Here is a 21,236-nt window from a genome sequence, read left to right as displayed (position 1 = left end):
TGCAATACTGGCTTCCATGCAGCCATTTTAAGATGTCAATTTCCTTCATATTAAGGGATTTTATATGTGTGAACCACATAGGAGTATTAGGGTGAAATGCTGAGCTGTGAAATAAACATTTTTTCTTCCAACTGTTTAACATGCAAAATATAATTACCATAATAAAACTACTTACCTATCCACCAGCTTTTTAGCAAATCCAAAATCAGTAAGCTTGATATGTCCTTCTTTGTCTAGTAATATATTTTCAGGTTTCAAGTCTCTGTAAACTATTTCTTTGGAGTGCAGGTACTCTATTGCACAAATAATTTCTGTAGAGTAAAACAGTCCTGTGCTGTTGTTGAAACGTCCCATGTTGCGCAGGTAACTGAACAGTTCTCCTCCTGGCACATATTCCATTAACATATATAAAAAACGTTCATCATGGTTGGTCCAAAATCTGGAATAAAAATATATCAAATTATAAGTCTGATTTGCTTTAGAAGAAAATGTCTGTAAAATTATCTTTGTTGCACCAACTGTACATGACTAATTTACGGTTCCTATTCTGCAAATACTAAGACCCCAAGAATCTAGCATTCATGATGAGCACAACACAGGCTAAGAAAGAAAATCCAACTGATAGACTCCACTGCATTGTACAAAATAGGTGTCTGCCAAGCACCTAATAACTAACTTAGTATATTCCTAATCTGTTAAGACCAAACAATTCTTACACACCTTCATGGTATTTAATGAGTGATATGGGATAAGCTGAATCTGCTTTTTTAAAGATATTAATGATAATATCTTTTTAAAAACAGGACACCAGAGAGTTCTCCTTCCCCTCTCCTGTTTCTCCTGGAAATATACAGTCCTAACTAAAGCAGCAGATCACAATGCTTGTTCTTTTGCAATATCTTTAACAAAACCAATAGAAAATAAAAAATGACAGCAGAACAAGATTTATTTCTGCACCTCAGAATTAACCTAATGATAAGTATCTTGAATTCCTTAGACTGTTGCCTTTAATCTAATAAATACTATTGTGGTACATTAATTACTAGATGCAGTAAGGAGCAGCTAAGGAAGAAAGAAAATAATTCCATGTGGTTTTCAAATTATTCATTACAAAATGCAGGATTCTTCTCTTGCACATTACCCAAAATTAAGCTGTTTTTCTTTCTGCCCACATTAAACAACTCATAAGCCACATACCCCAATGTAACTTGACAGTTCAGAAGAAAACAGGTATCTAGTAACATCTTGAAGACTATTCTACCTTTTCAAAACAAATATCTATCCCTATTAATATGGTAATAGATAAAGAACCTGTGTCCCTATCTACTTTATTGATACCAGATTAGAAGTTACTGTAGCTTCTAGTAACTGCTTCTGCAGTATCACAAGAATGGAAAGATCAAATCTTTTTCTACAGCACAAAAATAAGAGACAGAGTAAAACTTATAATAAATTATTGCATAAATGCCTAAATTATGCCTTTTGATTTAAAATTATTGATCCTTCTATAATATTTTAATCTGAAGTCTGTTTTAGTCTAGATTACATAATATTAAAAGCTTGGTTGAGGGTTAAGTACATAAGAACTTGCAAAGAGACAAACAATTTAACTGCACTTTAGACACAAAGTAAATACACTTTAAAAAATACAACAACTTACAATCTGATCAAAAAGGGGTGGTTGACTTCTTTCAGGACTGACTTTTCATTGTGTACATGTTGTTCTTGCTTCAGTCGAATGACATCAGGAATGCTCATCACTTTCAGTGCAAAGTAACGTTTGGCCATTTTTTCCTTCACCAGATGAACACGCCCAAAGGTACCCGTGCCTGAAAAGTCAAAGAAGAAACAAACTTATTGTAAAAAAAAGAAAAAAAGCAAAAGTAATAAATAATTAACAAAATTAAACCCTACAGGAGCCTACAGGAACTCAGTTACTGCTTTGGGTTTTATTTTTTTTTTCCCCTCCTCAATATACTAATATTATGTTCTTCACCTGTTTTCATACTTTTTTTTCTTGCGACTTCTTAATTTTTAGTGATAATGATTTAATAAAAATAATGCTATTGTGATGCTGCCACTCTTTGGATAGAGACTGGAAGCATTTATTGCAAAGAAGAGAAGTGATCCTGAGAAAGGGTAAAGGAGATGCATTATTAAAAAAATATGAAGTACATAAAATTCAAATGTAACCAATATAAGTAAAACACAGAACTGTTCTCAAGTGCAGAAGAAAAGCTGGGAAACACTGTCAAATTTCAGAGATCAGCCTTAGATACAGCAAGAAGACGTAAACTCAAAACTAGCATTCAGCTTATTGCATCCACAGTGTGTGGCATAACGGAAAAAAAACCACAAAATCATCACTGACCAAGAATGTCATGTTCAATTGTAATGGATTGAATTATTCCTCAACACAAAAACTACCTTGCTTTCCAGTTAATATTTATTAAAACAAAGTACCTAAAAATCAATCAGTTTAAAATGTAGGAACTCATAACACAGAGTACAGAATACACAAAAATTATTTCAAAAACAAAAAGAATTCAAAATATTTATCTACTAAGTTTTAGTGACTGAGAACAGCTGTCTGCAATTATTCAGGTGAGTAGATTATTCCCTTAAATGTGCAGAGTGAGGTAAAGTGACTCAGTAGGATAAGGGATGGGAAAAAATACTTGGAAGTTGCTAACCCATCTGAAAAGAAATTAAGAAAAATCTGCTTATTGTCCTGCATGACTATATTACATGGAAACTATATTTCAGGCACTGTTTTTTCTGGGTAATGTATTCCTGTTTCAATTCACTCTTTAAAAAAAGAAAAGGAAGTTAAAGACAAAGTCTTGTAAATAATGTATTATGCACTTCTCTATTCAATACAGTAGTCATTAAAGTTCCTTTTAAGTGCACTGCACTCAAGACAATTATACATAACTGAACTATTTCTTTTAGCTTGAAATGAAAGATAAAGCCAGCCCATTTGGCCACCCTGCTATTTATACTGCAGCACAGTGTTATACATTTGAAGATGAACACACATTTCAGCTCGTTGGGTGGTTGCTCATTGTTTTTTTTTCTCTCATTAAACAAAGCCATGTAGGTTTCAGCAGAACAGTACTGCAGATAATTTTAATCCTATTCCCTGACTGAAATATGTGCCACTATAAAGGACAGTTGGCATTCAAAATAATTATCTAATTTGTAAAAAAGTCACTCTGTTTTTCAGGAACACTCTCCAAGTAAGTAAAAAAATCTTCTACTTAAGCTCATAGTTTTCCCTTTCTTTGCACATACCCTAGAAAGGCAGCCTATAGACCTGTTTCAGGATTATTAACTGTTATGTCAATAGATTTCAGATTGTGCTGACTGGTTATTATCAGTCTATGTATGACAAGATAATTTTCTAAGACATGTAGTAGGTGCCAGAAATGAGTATTATGGGAAAGGAAATAGACTTTTGAGAGAGAAGTGAGAGAGACTAAAAAATGAATTTCCAAAACTGTATTACTTAGGGAAGAAAAAACAGGAATTTTTTTGCTTCTGGCAGGTTCAAGAAACTTGAGAATGTATATAAATAAATATAATTTATTTTCTGTATGTGTATTATCACTTAAAACATTTGCATTTTATTGAACAGTTAATTATTTCCAGTCACTTAACATACTGTTTAAGAGTCTAGCATTTACTAAAAATCAAAACAAAATACAAACTAGAAACTAACAGCTTCAATCAGTTTTAGGGAACTTTGAGCTCCATTACCAATACAGCTTTCAAGATAAAAATTCTCACGACACAAAACCACTAAGTATTACAGGTGTCCAAGCACAAAAGATTCTAACAAAGTAGTTTTACTTTCCCACCTGTCCTGAGTTACAGTTTTTTACCATGAAAATTGTAAATGGGTCTCAGATAAAGCCTGCTGTTATAGTGAAGTAGGGCACCAGGTTACCCGGGAAAATTTATCATGCAATCAAATCCTTTAACAATGTAGTCACATTACATGACTATACCTGTAAACAACTTTATTTTCACAGGGTGGGCTTCTGCATTAAAAAAACAAAACAAAACAAAAAAGGAAATGCCAAAAGCTTCCAAGCAGAGCCTTCTGTTCAGCTTATGTAAAATACTGGTTATTTATATCTTTATTAAATGCATAGCGAAAAAAAAAGACTATTAGATTATTACAGAATTAGGAGCTGAAATTTAAGTTCTGAGTAACACCAGTCAAGAATATCTATAGTTTCATTAAACTCTACAACTAAAAATAATTTTCAATTTTTGGGACTTTCAAAGATGAACTCAGGGAAATTAGCACTACCAACTCTTTTTATTAGGGTTAATATGATGTTCATATGCATATGATTTTAACTGGTTTTGTATGTATTTTGATACTTGTATGTACAAAGTGCTTCCATAGACATTCAACAGGAAAGTCAGAAGTGAACACATACCTAATTGTTCCTCGGTCTCTAGTTTCTCACGTTTCATGTCTTGTTTTATTTGTCCTAGAAATTTTTGGTTTAGGATGCTTTAATTTTTTGTTATGCTATTGATCTAACTTTACAAATGGTGCTCCTCAGAAACAATAGCAGTAATAATGGTAGCATCCCAAGTAACATTTGTTTTCATAGAAGGACCTGTTGGGGACTTACTTAGCGATAGTTCTAACCTGGAAACACGGCCTCTTTAAAAGTGTCTCTACCAGAAGCAGCAAAGCCTGGCAGGCTATTCCAGAATAGCAGCAAGCACCTCATCTAGAGAGTCACTGGGAAAACCAGAAGACCACACAGACAGGCAAGAAAACTCAACCTCCCTAACCAGTTTTATTGTTGAACTGATTGTAATTTTTTTCAAACATCTTTAGCCCAATTTAAAGCAACTATGGAAAATAAGAAGACAATACAGACCAATAAGTCATCTAACATTTGTTTTCAGATGTCTCTTCCCATAATATGAATTTTCTCCTATTCAAGTCTTCTCAGAAAAATTCATTAGGCCTACATCAGTTGGTAGTAACAGTACCCAGACACACAACCACCACCCTTGCAGCACTTCTAACAAACAATATATTCTCTTAAAGCCCTAAAGAAAAATATTAGTGATGTTCTGGAATTTGCTTACACCATTTAAACTGTGCAGTCAAACTCCCTGCACTGCAGAGAAGCAAAGAGAGCATCGCGAGTACTAGTTATTTTTTTCAACCAAGAAAAAAAATACTTCAACCATGTGGGGCTATTAAAAAGGGGGAGCAGGAATAACATGATGAAACTGAAGTTGTATAAAAGTATGCAAATGAGGTTTAATTTATGCCTTTGCACAGCCACATACAAGACTAATTGCTGAGTTCTTTTTTCTTTTATGCAAAATTTTTTTGGTTGTCTGAAGACTGGCTAAGCATATGAAGATCACTACAATTCAAATACCTCACTTCAAACTTCTGGTCAGGATCTCCTGCTCACACTTTCAGCCACTTCTGCAAAGATTTTTTAAATTCTTTTCCTTGCAAATGTGGGGAGGAACAGGAAGGAACATGGTGGTCAAGGTGGGAGGCTGCAACAAGGTGGGGTTGTGGTTGTTCAGCAGTCAAGAAAATCTAGCTGTTTCATTGTTATTGTTTTGACCAGGTGGAAATTCTGCCCCTCACATTTATGGAAATAATACTAAAAAATGGAAGCAGTGAAGTGACAGCATGCAAGATGGAGGCCCAGCTCCACAAATTTGAGGGAAGGTTTTTGGAAGCAGAAATAGGCAGGGTTACTAGTCTTCCATCAAAGCACCACTGCCTCCTGCCCTCCAGGAAGGAGATAGTAAGCTTGTGGAACAGTTTCTGTTAATCCCCAATGCAAGAAGTTTTAAATTTTTTGCCCTGATCACCTCAGAGCTCAGCTGTATCAGCTGGCTAAAATTGACCCCTTGTGAGAGAGAAAGAAATATTCCTTAGGATTACCTTAAAATAGAAATATTCTGTACTTGTTCATCTTGCACATAATAATGAAATAAAATTAAGTGTTTACAGATATACACAATATTCTACTGACATTTAATGTTTATTTCAAATCAAGTGAACTTGAGGGACTGTGTTCAGTTCTCGATGAGTCTTGGGATCTACCAAGTACTATCCTGCTGAAGGAAGAGCAATGGCTACACACACATACATCTCTACCTGTGTCTCTTTATTATAGCATGTAATGCCAAGAGTTTTAGAGTAAAAATGTGCTTACATCAGAAATTATACCTCATGAAAACAGCTGTTATTAGAAGGCAACAGTTTATTAGTGCAGTCCCCTTCTCTCTGCTATGGCATGCAGCCAACAAAGGTTTGAAGATTTCTGGCCACCAGCACCAAAAGCAAGCAAAGAGTGCCTGTGCTATTCGCAAAATGCAACACAAATATTTTCAGGACTAAATAGGCAAACTGAACAAGCATGCAAAATGCTAACCACTAATCAAGTATAATCTGTTTACAACAGAAACAATAAAATTGTTTGATCCCTTTGCAGAACCTTGAGGAATGCCAGAAATCATCTCTGTTAGGTAACCTTCTCATGTTAAATGCACACAAATGGGGGAGGCCAAAAACTGTGGAAGACCAGCTTGGTCTTGGTATCAATAGCAAGAAGCGAATTTGCAGTCTTACAAAACAAGCAGGATTCCCTAAAGCTGTGCCAGAATACTGTAGCCAACTTCCAGGATTCTACTCTCTTTGAAGCCTGGTAGAAAAGAATAAAGAATGTGGGAATATTTCTGATGCAATTTTAGATACTTTTGATGCTAGGAAAACCGATCCTGCAACTCAACTAAAACAAATTGAGTGAGTAGTCATGTAATGACTGTTTTGCTATTGATGTAGGTGACTAATTTAATGCTCAGTTTGCCTCTTTATTTGCTCCCATTAATTCGGCCCAGCTGTTCCAGTTTCCCCATCCTTTTAATCCCCAGCTTTTCTTAAAACCACGTTTGCCTTGCTCAGATAGGTAACATCTGTTTCAATGAAGACTAAACTAGGTCATGTGAGCTCCACGGCCCTGAGAGCTGTTTTCTGAGTCCCAAAGGGGTTGTTCCTGACTTCTGCAGATGTCTACAAAAAGTATCAGATGTACTTGCTTTGTTTACAGTTAGAAGAAACGCGTCCTACTGTGCCACATATTAGTCTTCACTAGTAGCCACAAGCACAACCGACAATTCTGTTGAATATCAGGGATAAACTAAGCGAATTGTCTCAGATTACAAATTCGGTATTGAATGTCAAATTCTTCTGTCATTTAATCTCTATCTCATCTTGGAATAGAACTTGAATAGCCTAGCAATACATTTCTTAAAAGGTAGTGGATGTTGTCAGTAATTCTTGACAAAGAAGGGGAAGAAGCCGCAAAACAAAGGAAACAGCCTGCCCAAATCGACTGGTGATCAGAAGATAAATATTTGAAAGACATGGGGAAACCACATGACACTAGCAACTGTGGGCTTCTACAACAAAAGATGTGTTTTGCACATGAACAGGTCAACACAGACCAAGGAGAATGATTCTGGACCTAACAGTAGCCAAGTTCAATTTTTTTTTCATTTTTCAATTGAAAGACCAGTGTCAACTGAAAACATCTTGCAGACTATTATTCAACCTTCTCAAGTTCAGTGTCTTCACAATGAACTATGAACTAGCTGTGGATTGATCACCATAACTCTTTGCTGCTTCTACACATCTATACTACTCCAGAGGGCCCTGATCTAAAGCTGAAAAACCTGCCAAATAAATAAATAAATTTAGAGGTGGTTTTACAGGCTCCCTACTGTTCTGTTTAGAACTGTGTACCTAATATAATTTTTTTTCAATAATTTTTACATTTATTTAAATAATTTTTACTGCTGTAAAAAACTTCCACCTCTTTGCTGCTTGCAGATTCCAAAGATTTGACATATTTTCAGGTTCCTTCCTACTTGGTACAAAGGGAGCCTCTAACAACATATGACTAAAACTACATTTAACAGTATGGTATTTAGTATAGTCTCTTTTCCATTTCGTACAAGATTTGATATGCCAGAGAATTCCAAGCAATTGTGTATTTTTGTAACTCTTCCTTTGACTTTTGCTACCTGTGATTCAAGACACATTGATATAGAGAATGTGGACAGATGAATAGATGACAAGTTTTTTCCTCCGTATTGAAAACAGGATACTGCAAAGTAATTATTACTCCTACTTCTACCTATTGCACATGAAGTGTTGATAGGCCCCAACTGCTTAACTTCAAAGATGTAAACATTTTATAAAATAGCTCAAATAGAAACCTTTAAAGATGTGCTCCTTTTTCACCTAGAAACTAAGCTCTATACTACTTTTGCTGAACTAAATTTAGGCAGACTGTTGAAACAACATATTTTAATGATACCAAACCCCTGCTAAGGGTAAAGTTTATCAAATCTGTATTGACCCTATTTAAAAACAACACAAAACCAACTTGATCTATCACATTTTAAAAGACCAGTTAAGCTAAGAATTGGGTACCTGTCTGGCTAGCAACACATTCCAAGTTAAAACAGAAGAAAGCATTCAATTATATATTTCATCTGATAAGAATTTCAGGTAATTAAAGCATTGTCAAAAAGTGTCACTTCTTAATAGCTGAAAAAGAATCTGTACATCAGAAACTACACCAGCTAACTTATAAAACATCATCCAAATCCTATTAACAGAATTGTTTCTTTCAGGTAGGGAGTGATTAAAATAAGCATGCTGAGAGCTTCTTAGAATGCTAAGGTTAAAGAGAATGATTTTTTCCAAAAAATCTCTCAAACAACACAAGTCAGACATACAAAACCCAGCATCTAGTTACCTCCTGTCCATCAACTGGTGCTCAAAATTCCCATCAAGTTTAGAGTAATTCAGGATTATTTTAAAATGAATTTGTGCTTAAAATTAATCTTTTATAACTGCTTTAATTATTTTTTTTTAGTGTTTAAAACACTGTGAAACAGCTTCCTTTAAATGAAACTGAAAATAAATGTATGGACATTTAGGCTAAAAGTTACTATTTTTAAATAAAGTGTGTTACAGTTTTGCTTCCTACAAAAAAATAATACAGGGATGCATCACAAACTAATCAGACTCAGGCAAAGAGACTGAAAATAAAAAAGATGAGTCTAGTATTATCCTAAGTTTAATAAAATCCTAGATTTTAGGCTACAAAATGCCTTTTTATTGTTGGGGAGAAAAACCTTAAAATGCTATGAGAGAAATATAGTTTAATGCAAAATGATGAATGCTAATCTCCAGATAATGTTTGATTTTGGGTCTGCTGTAGTTAATATATGGCTCCTACTTCTTGAGTTAGGATTAGTACTACATTAAAAAGAACAACAACATCTTCAAGTGGTTGGTGACTGCCCATCTCTCTAACTTGTTGAGGTCCCTCTGCAGGGCCTGCCTGTCCTCAACGGAGTTGGCAGCTTCTCCCAGTTTTTTATTATCAGCAAACTTGCTTAGAAGCAAGGCCAAGGCTTCAAGCTCATCTTATTTATTCCTCATGCTGCACGCGTTAGTATGGGAACACTTCAGGGACATTGTGGCCAACACCTTGCAAAGCAGAATGAGGGGTCCCATTAGCACTTGTTTCCTCAAGTTTTGTCACACCATGCCATTACTAAGCATTGGCAATCCTGGTTTTGTCCCCTACCCCCTTCCGAGCTAGTTTAAAGCTCTCCCAACAAGCTCCTGTGCTGGAATTCTTTTTTCCCTCTGAGAAAGTCGCATATTGTCCCATTTTAGCATTCCAGGTCTTCAGTTTGACAACCCAAAAATCAAAGATCCCAATTTTTTTCTGCTTACACCACTCTCAGAGCCATGCATCGACCAGATGGATTTGTCTAGTCTTATTAATATCATCCCTTGTTAACAGGAAGATTGAGGAGATCACAACCTGAGCTCCCGATCCTTCAACAAAACGTCCAAGGCCCTAAAATCTCTCTTAACTGCCCTCAGACTTCTCTTTGTTATTTCATCATTGCCTGCTTGAGCAACAAGTAACGGATAGCAATCTGAGGGCCTTACTAGAGTAGGGGGTTTACCAGTAATGTCCCTTACCCAAGCCCCTGGAAGACAACAGACTTGCCTGTGAATTGGGTCCAGTCTGTGTATCAGGCCCTTTGTTCCCTTCAGAAGAGAGTTTCCTATTACGACTACCTTTCTTTTCCTTTTAGCAGAGGAGGTCACAATGCAGACTGCAGTTGGTTTAGTTTTGGGAGGCACTTCTATCTCAGAAGGACCTTCTCCATCCTTACCAGTAGTCTGTCCTTCTAGTTCCAGGATCTCATACCCGTTATAGGAGGTGCCAGACCTGCCTGTCAGATTTTCAGAGGCAGAAGGAACCCTCCTCCTGGTAGGTCCTCCCGCTTCCAGTCCTTGTCATCAGCAGACTCTTGACTTGTTAGCCTGCTTGGTTCTGGGTCCACCTGCTTCTCCATTGGAGTGGAGGTTCAAGACTCCTGAGAGTCTTGAGACTGAAACATGTCTGAAAATAATCTATTGATCTCTTGCCTGTTCGCTCAAATGCTACATAGCCTGTTCTTTTCCTCCTCTAGCTTCTTCACCTGACAGCACAGCTCTTCAACAACTGCACAACTTTTACTGAAGGACTGATTGTAAGCCCAAGCCTCATAGGGAGGCACAAGACACTCCTAGCAACTGGTAACTTGAAGAGCTGTATTTATGGAGATCTCCACCATTGCTGGATCAGTAAACGAAAAGCTACAGGGGATTGAGCTCTTTGGCCTGTCAATACCATACCTCCAGAAGCTTACTCAGGTACGCTGGTAGCGTTTGTTGCCGCTGTTAGCTGTGCCCCAAATGGTCAGGAAGGAGCCCTGCCACTCAAACTGCCTCGAGCAAACTTCCATGCCTTTCTCCTGTTCCAGGTCGCTGGCTCTCCTTAGAGCCCTTTAAATCTCCCACTGTTGCTCCACACCCCCTGCCACGCCTGACTGGCTGGACGAGCTTCTGGGTTTTTGCCGTGGTTCTGGGTGGCTGCACAGGGTGTCTTGATCTCAGGAACTCCCCAATACAGGAGGATCTCACACTAAGTTTAATTCCCACAATCAAATCTTAACCTAACAGGACAGTAAAGCTTCCTCTCTCAGCTTTTGTCATCACTTCAGTCTCCCTTCAGTCTTCACCTTCAGTTTCCCTGTTTACAGGAAGCATTTACAAAACCAATTTGGCTAGTTTTTTACTCAAATTCAGCATGAAGATATTTAGCTTGGTTTTCCATGAAAATAAATCACAATTTACTGTTTTATAAAGTCAAGGACAGACTTAAAACCTTTTCAAGTAACTTCAACTGAAGGAAACAGTCATTAACATTTTGCAAGTTTAATACAGCAGATCTATCACCTATTTCCTGCTATTTCATGTGTTACCAAAAAATGAGGCACAGAAGGCCCTAGTTCAGAAACACAAATGCATGTGGATTTAAAAACAGGTATACCAGCAAAATTAATATTTAGCTGGAGAGGCTAGGTTGAAATCCACATACACTAATATTCAGAAAGGAAATTCTATCAAACCAGCAGTGAAACCGAAGTTCAGTCGTGACCAATACCTACTTTTCCATGCTTTTTTAAGTTTAATCTTTTTTCACTCAGACTTTTACTTCTCATTTTTTAAGTTTCCGTGACCTAGATCTAACTCAGAAGATAACAAAGAAAAAAGCAAAAACAAAATACAAAACACCTCTGGACATTCACACTGAATTCAAAGCCTATTCACTGAGTAGCAGTTGAAGGCCTCAAAGCATCAGAAAGTTTGTTCTTCGCATTGCACCTTAAGATTGGTATTTTTTAAAAATTACAAACTGTAGTTGGTTCTTCTTTCAAAGACAGAAGTTTACCATAGAGGAACACATAGCCCCTGATCATCTCTTTATGGCAGGGCACTAAAAGATACAATGGACATACGTCCTGAAAGGCTGTCATTGTTCTTGACCTGTTGCAATTTATGGTGGGAACTTAGAAAAGTTTTTTTCACAATATAAAAAAAAAACAGAAGTAGTAAATTTGCATTCTAACAGTGTGCAGGTAGTAACTGACCAGCTTGTTTGTACCCCAAACACAAGCTGAGAGACAGTTTCTCCATCTTTTACACAAACAACGAGCAGCATCTACAGACACTTTGGGCTGGAACTTCCTCTTATTACAGAGCTAACTTTTGGACCAGCCAGGTGGAATTCTTTCCAAGTCAACAGAGTGGTGAAAAAAAGTAACTTCTGTATTCAATCAAGCATTTTTATGTATCCCATTTATGAACCCAGAAGTATCTATTTCCCTCTGCTTTCAAGCTACATGGTCTGATAAGTGCATGTGGGTTTTCACTACATGAAAATTATTGACACATAATATGCTAATTTGTATAAGGAAGTATACATTTGTGAGGTTTAAAAAAACAATTGTCAGTAACTCACTAAATTCTTCATACAGATCACCAAACTATGCCAAACGATACTTACGTAACTTTTTAATCCTCAGCACTGTGACCCAAATGAAACTTACTGGCACTGTATCACAAATGTGATATTAACAAAGTCAGTTCATTCATCCAGTATTTTTTTTTTTTTTTAAATACTGATATTGTCATTAAGCAGACATTACACTCAAGAAAGAAGAGAAACTATTTTTACAAATAATCACAGCTCAAACCAGATCCAATTTGCAAGTTGCATTTACACATGCAATCTGTAATTTTACATGTTATTCAAGTTTATACCCCACAAGAGAGTCTTAGAAGGTACTTAAAACAATTGTTTACCTTACACTTGAGTTGTTACGCAGACAAAAAAAGAAAAAGCTTTCTGATACAACTAAGCCCATTTCTGAAAATTTTATTTAGTTTGATCTTTATTTTGAGTGGGTTGTACTGAGTACTAGAGATTTCATTATAAAATGCACAAAGGAGTTAATGTTGCTACTATAGCAAAATTAATACCTTCCTGAAAGATGTGATTAATTTATTTGCATGTATATGCTATGAACAGTGCACCAGGCTACTGAAACCCTGTAATCTCTCTTTCCTAAATTAAGTTTTGCAAAAGAATATCAAACTACAATCCAGTAAGATTCTTCTCCTAAAATGTTATTTCAATCTAGAACAAGCATTGCAAATGGGTTTATTTTTGCTTAAGGGTTAATACACTAAGAATTCCCAAGTGGAAAAATTATTCCACAAAGGGAAGGCTTTGTTTATATTTATCAGGCAGTATCAATTGATATTCCTGAGAATACAGAGTAAAGATGCGTTATGTATCTAGAATTTACTCCACATGTTCATCACCTTTCCAAATTCTCTCATGCTATACCATACAAAAAATTGTGTCACACTGTCCAAGGTAAGGTGACAAAATAATTGTTTGGCACTAGTATGGACAGGATAACATTCTCCACATAAAGAGCTATTATGGAAGAAAGAGGAAATAAGTCTAGAATATCCAAATAAAGTTATATCTGATATGGAACTGAACAAATACACTAACACAAATAGTAAGTTCCAGAATCCAAATCTCCAAACTCTATTCTCAAATTTCAGAAGAAAATCTATATACTGACCAGGAACTACACTGCTGAGAGAAGCAAAGACTCAAAATATTCTATTAATACTGCATGTTACTGAAGACATGACAATGTTTATTTAACAATTATCTTTAACACTTTATTTAACATTTAAACACTGCAGGTGAAAAGGACTGTGGTCTTTACATTTTTCACACTATTCAGGATTGTATGAATCACTACACTGTTTTTTCTCTATAATACAGAAAAATAAGTCTAATCTTAACTACAATTCTGCTGTTTTCTAATTTCAGTTCAGCCTACTATGTGACCGACACACATAATGGGTAGATTAGTTTTTTCTGTTTTTACTATACAGCTTCTTCTTAAGAAAAAAGCCACTCTACTGAGTTTCCACAGTTAGAAGCCAACTGTCCTTGTTAGTTTTAGACACACACTTTCCTTTCCCTTCCATCTCCAAACTGGGATCTAGTCTCTCTCCAGTATTATACCTCTGAATACCATACCCAAGAAACCCATCCAAGCCAGCATATAAGATATTAAATAGAAAGTTGTACATAAATGACAATTATTTAAATGGACAAAGAGGACCCAGGACGAGACCATTTAAGAACTTATAAAAATGAAACAACTTATATTTGAGGAGTTATGAAACAGTACACCCAAACAACCTACAAATAAATTCCTTTCATGAAACAACCTTGATTTTCAAAGTGACTCTCAAGAAAAAAACAGTACAAGACAATGGAAATCAAGAGATGACTGGGTCACTACAGTCAATGACTAAAGTAAGTTTCAGAGGTTATGGTATATCTCATAACAATATTATTCATTTTGCAACAGTAAGGATAGACTTTCTGGCTGGTAACAGATGACATTTTTTGTGCTGGACATTGCTTCTGTATAATTTTTCCCCTTTAAGAAAAAACACAACAAAACAAAAAACAAAACAAACAACACCAAAAAAACAACCCTAAACATAGAATAATTTATAGTAAAATATTTATTTTAACACTATTTGCATTAAATATAGTTTACTAATTTCATAGAACTGAAAATACAGGTGGGAAGATGCAGTATGTCATAAGCAGTCAAAGATATAGGTAAACTCCCTAAACATTAAATTCTTCCCAATTCAAAAGCAAGATTTACATACAAGGTTATGGAGATAAATTTCATTTGCAGTGATTACTAGCTGCTCCTGAACAAAAATATTTAAAGAGTAAATATATATGTATAATAAAGAACAAATTTGAAATCATTCATGAGTCACAGTATGAATTTGAGAATTCCTCATACAGTTACATGAAGAGTAAAGAGGAGGCTAAAGCTCAAAATTAAACACCAATGACACGGAAATAAAAACATCCTACGCTACTTATGGTTCAATCACATACATGCCAGGGCCTTTATGATTCCCAAAGGATGCTTTGCTTGAACAGGTGAGCACAATTTTACTTACCTTCATTTACACTTACCAAGCTGCAGTGTTCACTCTTAAAATTTCCAAGCTAATATAAACACTGGAGAAGAGCTAAGCTCATTACTTCTTGGAATATTTATATCAAAATGCAGGTAATTGACTTCAAAGCCATTTTATACTACTGATAGCTAGTTTTACCCAATATAAAACAGTAAGTGTAGTGTGAGAAAGCTTAAATTTAAGAGTATCAAAACCAGTATTGTAGAACACGATATAATTCCCATTAGTGGCACAGTACATGCTTCTTTAAACTGCGTGTAGTCTTTCACAATATAGAACTGTCTTTTCTGATGGCAATTGTGTTCAAATTTATTATTCCTAAATTGTTTATGAGCAGGCATTTCTTAAATATTATCTCTCAATTCAAGGACTGTCTCCATTAAAATAATCAAAAAGTCATATCATCCTCATGTTATAGGATATGAACAATACCATGGGCAAAAATCCACAAGAAGGAAAACAGTAGGCACATACATGAGCACAAATCTTTCTGTGAGAACTGAGAACTTGCCATAAAATCTAAAAGCACTTCAAACACTCTCAAATAAATTTAATTAAGTTTTTAAATGCATTGAGAAGAAAAGACCACAGAACTCTTCACATGTATTGAGTTTGGGATAATAAAATCTCATGCTTACTAGTGACCTGGTGTCCAAGACCTAAAATGGCAGAATCTCAGCCTAACAATTCATTGGATTCACCCACTAACCAGCTCTCCATCCTAATTGGACTGGCTAGTCTAGAGAATGCTTCAAACAGAAAATAAAGCTTTAAAAAGAAAACAAAGCAAAAATCCAAACCTCCCCTCTCCATTATCTGTGACAGTCAAAAGCATCAGAAGATCAGAATCTTGAGATCTAAAACCTATCAATCCACTTTAATGGGCTACAAACATGCTTAGGTGACTGGAGCATCTCTCTTACAAGGAGAGGCTGAGAAATGCGGTTCTGTTTAACAAGAAGGCTGAGAGGGGATCTTATCAATGCTTATAAATATCTAAAGATCGAGTGTCAAAAGAGTAGGGCCAGACTCTTTTCAGTGGAGCCCAGCTACAGGACAAGGGGAATGGACACAGAATGGAACACAGGAAGTTCCATCTGAACATGAGGAAAAATTTGTTTACTTTGAGGGTGACAAAGCACTGGAAAAGGCTGCCCAGAGAGGTCGTGGAGTCTCCTCTACAGATATTCAAAATATTCCTGTGCAACCTCCTCTAGGTGAACCTGCCTTGGCAGAGACTAGATGATCTCCGGAGCCCCCTTCCAACCCCTACCATTCTGATCCTGTGATTAGTGTTACCTGGTTACATCCTTTCTCACAAATCTCTACTATAGACACAAAAGTATAACTTTTACATATAGCATATTTAGAATACTGCATGGAAACAAATTCTCAGCAATTGAAGATGTATCAACTGTTCTATTCCACAGGCCATGAGCAGTTATTTCCTAGATCTTGACTCACAGTGCTCTGTATGGTCATAAAGAATACTAAGTATATTATATAATAGTAGTAATTGTAAAGACTGCTAGATAGACCTTACTAATAGAAACAGAATTTCCAAACCATTATATCACAGTTACAGTTATGAGCTAGTCAGTCATACTTATATGCCTAGTGTTCTTACCTTTCAGTCACTGAAAGCAATTAGTCATTAATACTCAAATCTTGAAAATAAAACCAAGTTCTCTTTTTTTTTCGTAAGAATCAGTATTTTCTTTTAGATTTTCGGTTATTTAACTCTGCTATCGAATGTATGTCTTCATCACACATCAAATTTTTTAGAAACATATAACCAAATACATGGATATAGGAGTATATAATATGTATATATGCATATACCCACACACATTTACCCAACCACAGGTTGTCTTGTTATTTACTGCCACAGTTGCTTCTCACTTCTAATCTCTCCCATACTGTCATCCCACAAAATCTCAAATTGTCTTAATCTAGCCAGATATATTTAAAAGCAGGATTGCAGTCTACAGTAAAGAGAGAAATTAATACCAAATGCACCATCACATTGATAGGCGAGATTAAATTAAAGCCAACTGAGTTCTTAGCTGTAGAAGTTCACATGCTAAGAGTACTTGGCATGCCCTGGTGGCCTGTTTCTCCAGAACTGTAGCATCATTGCTTACTAAGAGGTTCACTTCCTATTACAGTTAACATAGCACACCTTTAAACACAAGTGTATTTAAAATTATTTATTTTTAAGAATAAGCATTTCAATATTATTTATAATTCAGGACTTTCACAAGCACAGATGTGCTAAAATTAGAAGAGCCATATACAAGGATCAGAAATGGACACAAAAACAATCTGGGCTGGGTCATTGGTTCATATATAGCCCAAATCAGTTGTAATTGAAAGTTACTGTTACCTAATGGTTAACAGTTAATTATCCATGAACACTTTTTACAGAAGTTGAAGAATGTTTAGTTTTCAGCAGCGAAGATAAAAGGCATACTTCTGCCATGAAGAGATTAAATATGCCAAGAACAATTATTAGACATATTAGATATTTGCTGTCCTACGAAGTCAACTGCAGTTTGTTTCAGATACTTGTACGTTTCCTAGAAACAAGTAACAGTCTCAGAAGACTGGACAGGGATTGATTAAATTATTATTTCATATTTAAAATGTCCTCCTACATTACTGATGGAAGAGGAAACTAACATTGCAATATCCAAAAATACATGTCTTCAGGAGGTACCAAAAGAAAGTTGTGCCTGTGACTACTAATACAAATATCCTACTTCTTGATGTAAAAATTAAACATCCTTAATACGATTTACTTATACACAACTACCATCAATTTTTAAGAAGTCTGCAAACACCTGTTTTCACTGAACTGCCCTTTTTAGTTAAGGTAAATTTTACTGAGTTCCTTGGTCTTTAAAATTAGGTCTGTGTACAACATGCAGAACTCTTTAGAGATTACTATACTTCATGGTAAATTATTCAATAGCTTGCACCCCCAAATAAAAGATTTTTCTTGGATATAAAACTAAACCAACAACGGAAGGATTTGCAAAACAAAGTGATCAAACAGCACAGCTTTTTTTCCTTCTCTCTGCTCTCCCCCGCCCCCAAGTGCCACAACATTTTTCCTCCCCATAGTACTGTAATCATTGTTTAATTTTACTTCAGAAATCATATTTCAGAGGACCACAGGAGGCCAAGTAACCAAGCTGTGTTTATTCTAAAACCATGCAGCTCGTAACATCTTTATAAAAAATGAAAGCCAATTAGGCTAGAAATCACAACTCAGGTGGTAGTATGTGGAGTTACATCCAATTGCCAGCAAGAGAATTTTTTCCTCTTAGAAATATTTTAAATGCCAAAACATGTGAAGATTAGAAAGAGGTTTATCAACGTATCTTATTACAGGAGATAAACTGGCAATATTTCATGCAAAGATGCCCACCTTCAGGATATCAGTGAACCCATAGCTGACATTTCTCCAGATGAAGCAGTAACAAAGCTGCTGACATTAGACACTCTGTATTAACTAGCAACAACTACAAATTCAGATACACCTACCAAATCATGCATTAGTAACATTTGTTTCTTCACATACAGTAATTTAAAATACTCAACTGTGCTTCTAGCCATAGTTTAACTCTGTTCTACTCATTTTGCTCTGAAAAGAAACAGTATCAAGGAAACACAAACATACCGAAACAAAATGGAAGGGTCTCTGAATAGTGTTAAGTTCCCTTGTTCTATTCTCTTTTTCCAATGTAATTTTCAAGTAGGAATTGCAACATTCTGAACCAAAGGTATAGTCTCACCTATGCATTCATCTCTATTACTGCCTGCCAGCGTTCTGACAATTCATCCACTTAGTCCTCATTTTACTAATAAAGAATCATTTTTATTAAAATACAGATAGCAAACCTGAAAAAAGTCAGTAAAATTCAAAAAGAATAATTAAAATTAACACAGAGGTATGAAGCCTTGTCTCTAAATACATAGTGTCAAAGCATTCAAATTAATATCAAGATTCAAATACAAAACTATGTATATTGGCAGGCTTTTATCACCAAGGTACCCTGCTAAGAAACTCTTAAAAGCCATGTAAAACAGGCATGCTCTAAGCTATGAAATCAATAACTATATAAACTCCTGCTTTAGTTTTAAGTTAGACAGGTTTACCTGCAGACCTGTCAGAAAAAAAATAAAGATTGCTGAGGGACTTGCTAATTGGCCACAAAGGCAGTCATCTTCCACCTTTCACATGTCATAATGTTGCTTCAGTATTTACTATTAACATGCACTGCAAGCTCTTCTTAACAGATAAAGAATTCACTGATAAGTAACATCACCTGCAGTACAGTATAATTCACAGGTATTTCATATTAAAAGAGTATTAAAAATCCTTGCTAATCAGGATTTTGAGATTCTATTTCTCCATCTGCCTCTGACATCTGTCTGGTTGAATATTTATGGAATTACACCTAAGCCACATCTTATGCTGCACTTCTGCTCACAAAATTAATTTTTTTAATTATTATTATTTGTTTTTATCAGAAAGGAGGAGGCACAGAGGGCTGAAGGGGAAGTATAATCCCAAAATAATCTTTAGGTTTCAGATGTCAAGCACTGTTATTGACCAAAATGCACATGACCCACTCAAATCATCCTAGGTATTCCTAACAACAAATGCAGCAAAAAGTTCTCTGCCACCAAAATAAATCTTTTAAATTACAGTAAGTCAAGTGTTGCAAATAACAAGAGTTGTGATAATTCTAGAAGCTCTCTTCAGTTAGATATTTAGAGGAAAGGTTATTGTTTAGTTTACTACACATTAAAAGGAATAGCTTCCATAGGATTTACAATATAAGGAATATTGTAATTTCAAGTGATGAAAGATGAAATGTATACAGCTGAAACCCAAAAAATTACTTAAAAAATAGCGCTTCCTAACACCCTCCCCCCCCGCCGAAAAAGTATATTTCTGCATCTTTTAAAATATTTTCTATTAACTTTGGTGATGGAACTTTTTTTTCAGTTTCCTTCCAAACCTCTTCTCAGTTTTCCTTGTAATGGTTCTGTCTCACAGGGGACACTGTCCTCTCAAAATATCTTGCCAGCTGACTTTTCTAGCAGAAAAAAAAAAAGTAACAAAACCAACTTTAATGAAGTAAAATTTTCCACTGAAAATCCAAGGAATAACTGCTACTCCCTGTGAAATTCCTAGAAGAGATGCAGAAAGCTTTTTAACAGAATAATTCAAATTAAGTTGCAATACTGAGAAACTTCAGGAAATATTTTTAAATTTGCTCTATCCCAAATTATATTACTGCCAAAGATTTTTATGAGTGAGTAATTTCTACATATATGGTTGCTGACATGAATTTATTTAAAGTTTATTGAACTATGTCAGTCACTAAAAAAGGAGTACAATGTTATTGATATAGTATAATTTCTATATCCATCACTTCTGAATGTGACAACTGGGTGGGTTAAATAAAGACATACTGCATAATTCTTCATAGGCCTTTGAAAGTCACAGAATTCAGGGAGAGTTTACTGGCCTCAGAACATGAACTCAGCATACTGACATGGAACCTTAAATATTTTGATGAAAGAGAGGAAAAGAATCTGAAGTTAGAAACAGACTGACCAGTAGCTGTCCTCACTGTTCATTTTCCAGGGACACATAAGGAGTTACCCACTAGTTTCCCTGAAAACAAATTAAAATTTTACAACGTATACTTTGAAGTTATTTTTGGCAGGCCACGCAAATTAAAATCGTACAAGCTGTCATCTCCTGCACGCAAGAAGATGTAGGAAGCCAATACCAAGCTGGGGGAAAGGGGTATGAGGCTAGAAGTCTGTCATCAGTTTTGGGGCAGGTGGCCAGAGAAGTCTGCAACTGGAGCACTAGTCAGCTTCCAGCCTCTTGGTTTGTTTTTTGTTTTACATATTTGCCATCCATATAGCTATTACAGTGCATCCTCATTAGGAGATCAACAAAGTAAAAATCTGCAACCCAGTTTAGCTTGCTTTTGAAGAGTGTGAATGGATAGCTAGCTCTCTTAACATCTACCTAATCAACTCTAGAACATTTAATTTACTGACTGGAGCACTACAAGAGAGGCATAAAAAGCAATACTAAATAGACTTTGCTTTAATCTAGAGAGCTCCCTGCACCTTAAAAAATCATGGCAGTGTCCTTAACTGTTAATAT

The 21,236-nt window shown here is 35.6% G+C and overlaps 1 protein-coding gene across 1 annotated transcript in view; it reads right to left on the bottom strand.

Moving 5' to 3' along the window:
* The window catches only part of PRKX (protein kinase cAMP-dependent X-linked catalytic subunit), a 54,358-nt gene that overhangs the window by 23,498 nt on the left and 9,624 nt on the right, over positions 1–21,236 (bottom strand). The window contains exons 2-3 of the mRNA XM_051640951.1: positions 1,661–1,829; positions 176–439 (exon numbers count right to left, since the gene is read on the bottom strand). Coding sequence (XP_051496911.1) covers positions 176–439; positions 1,661–1,829 — 433 coding nt within the window. The remainder of the gene's footprint in view (positions 1–175; positions 440–1,660; positions 1,830–21,236) is intronic.

This window comes from Apus apus, chromosome 1, assembly GCF_020740795.1.
Source record: "Apus apus isolate bApuApu2 chromosome 1, bApuApu2.pri.cur, whole genome shotgun sequence".
NCBI classification, from domain to species: Eukaryota; Metazoa; Chordata; class Aves; order Apodiformes; family Apodidae; genus Apus; species Apus apus.
The sequence above is the reverse complement of the archived record's forward strand: the minus strand, read 5'-3'. Positions and strand labels throughout refer to the sequence as shown.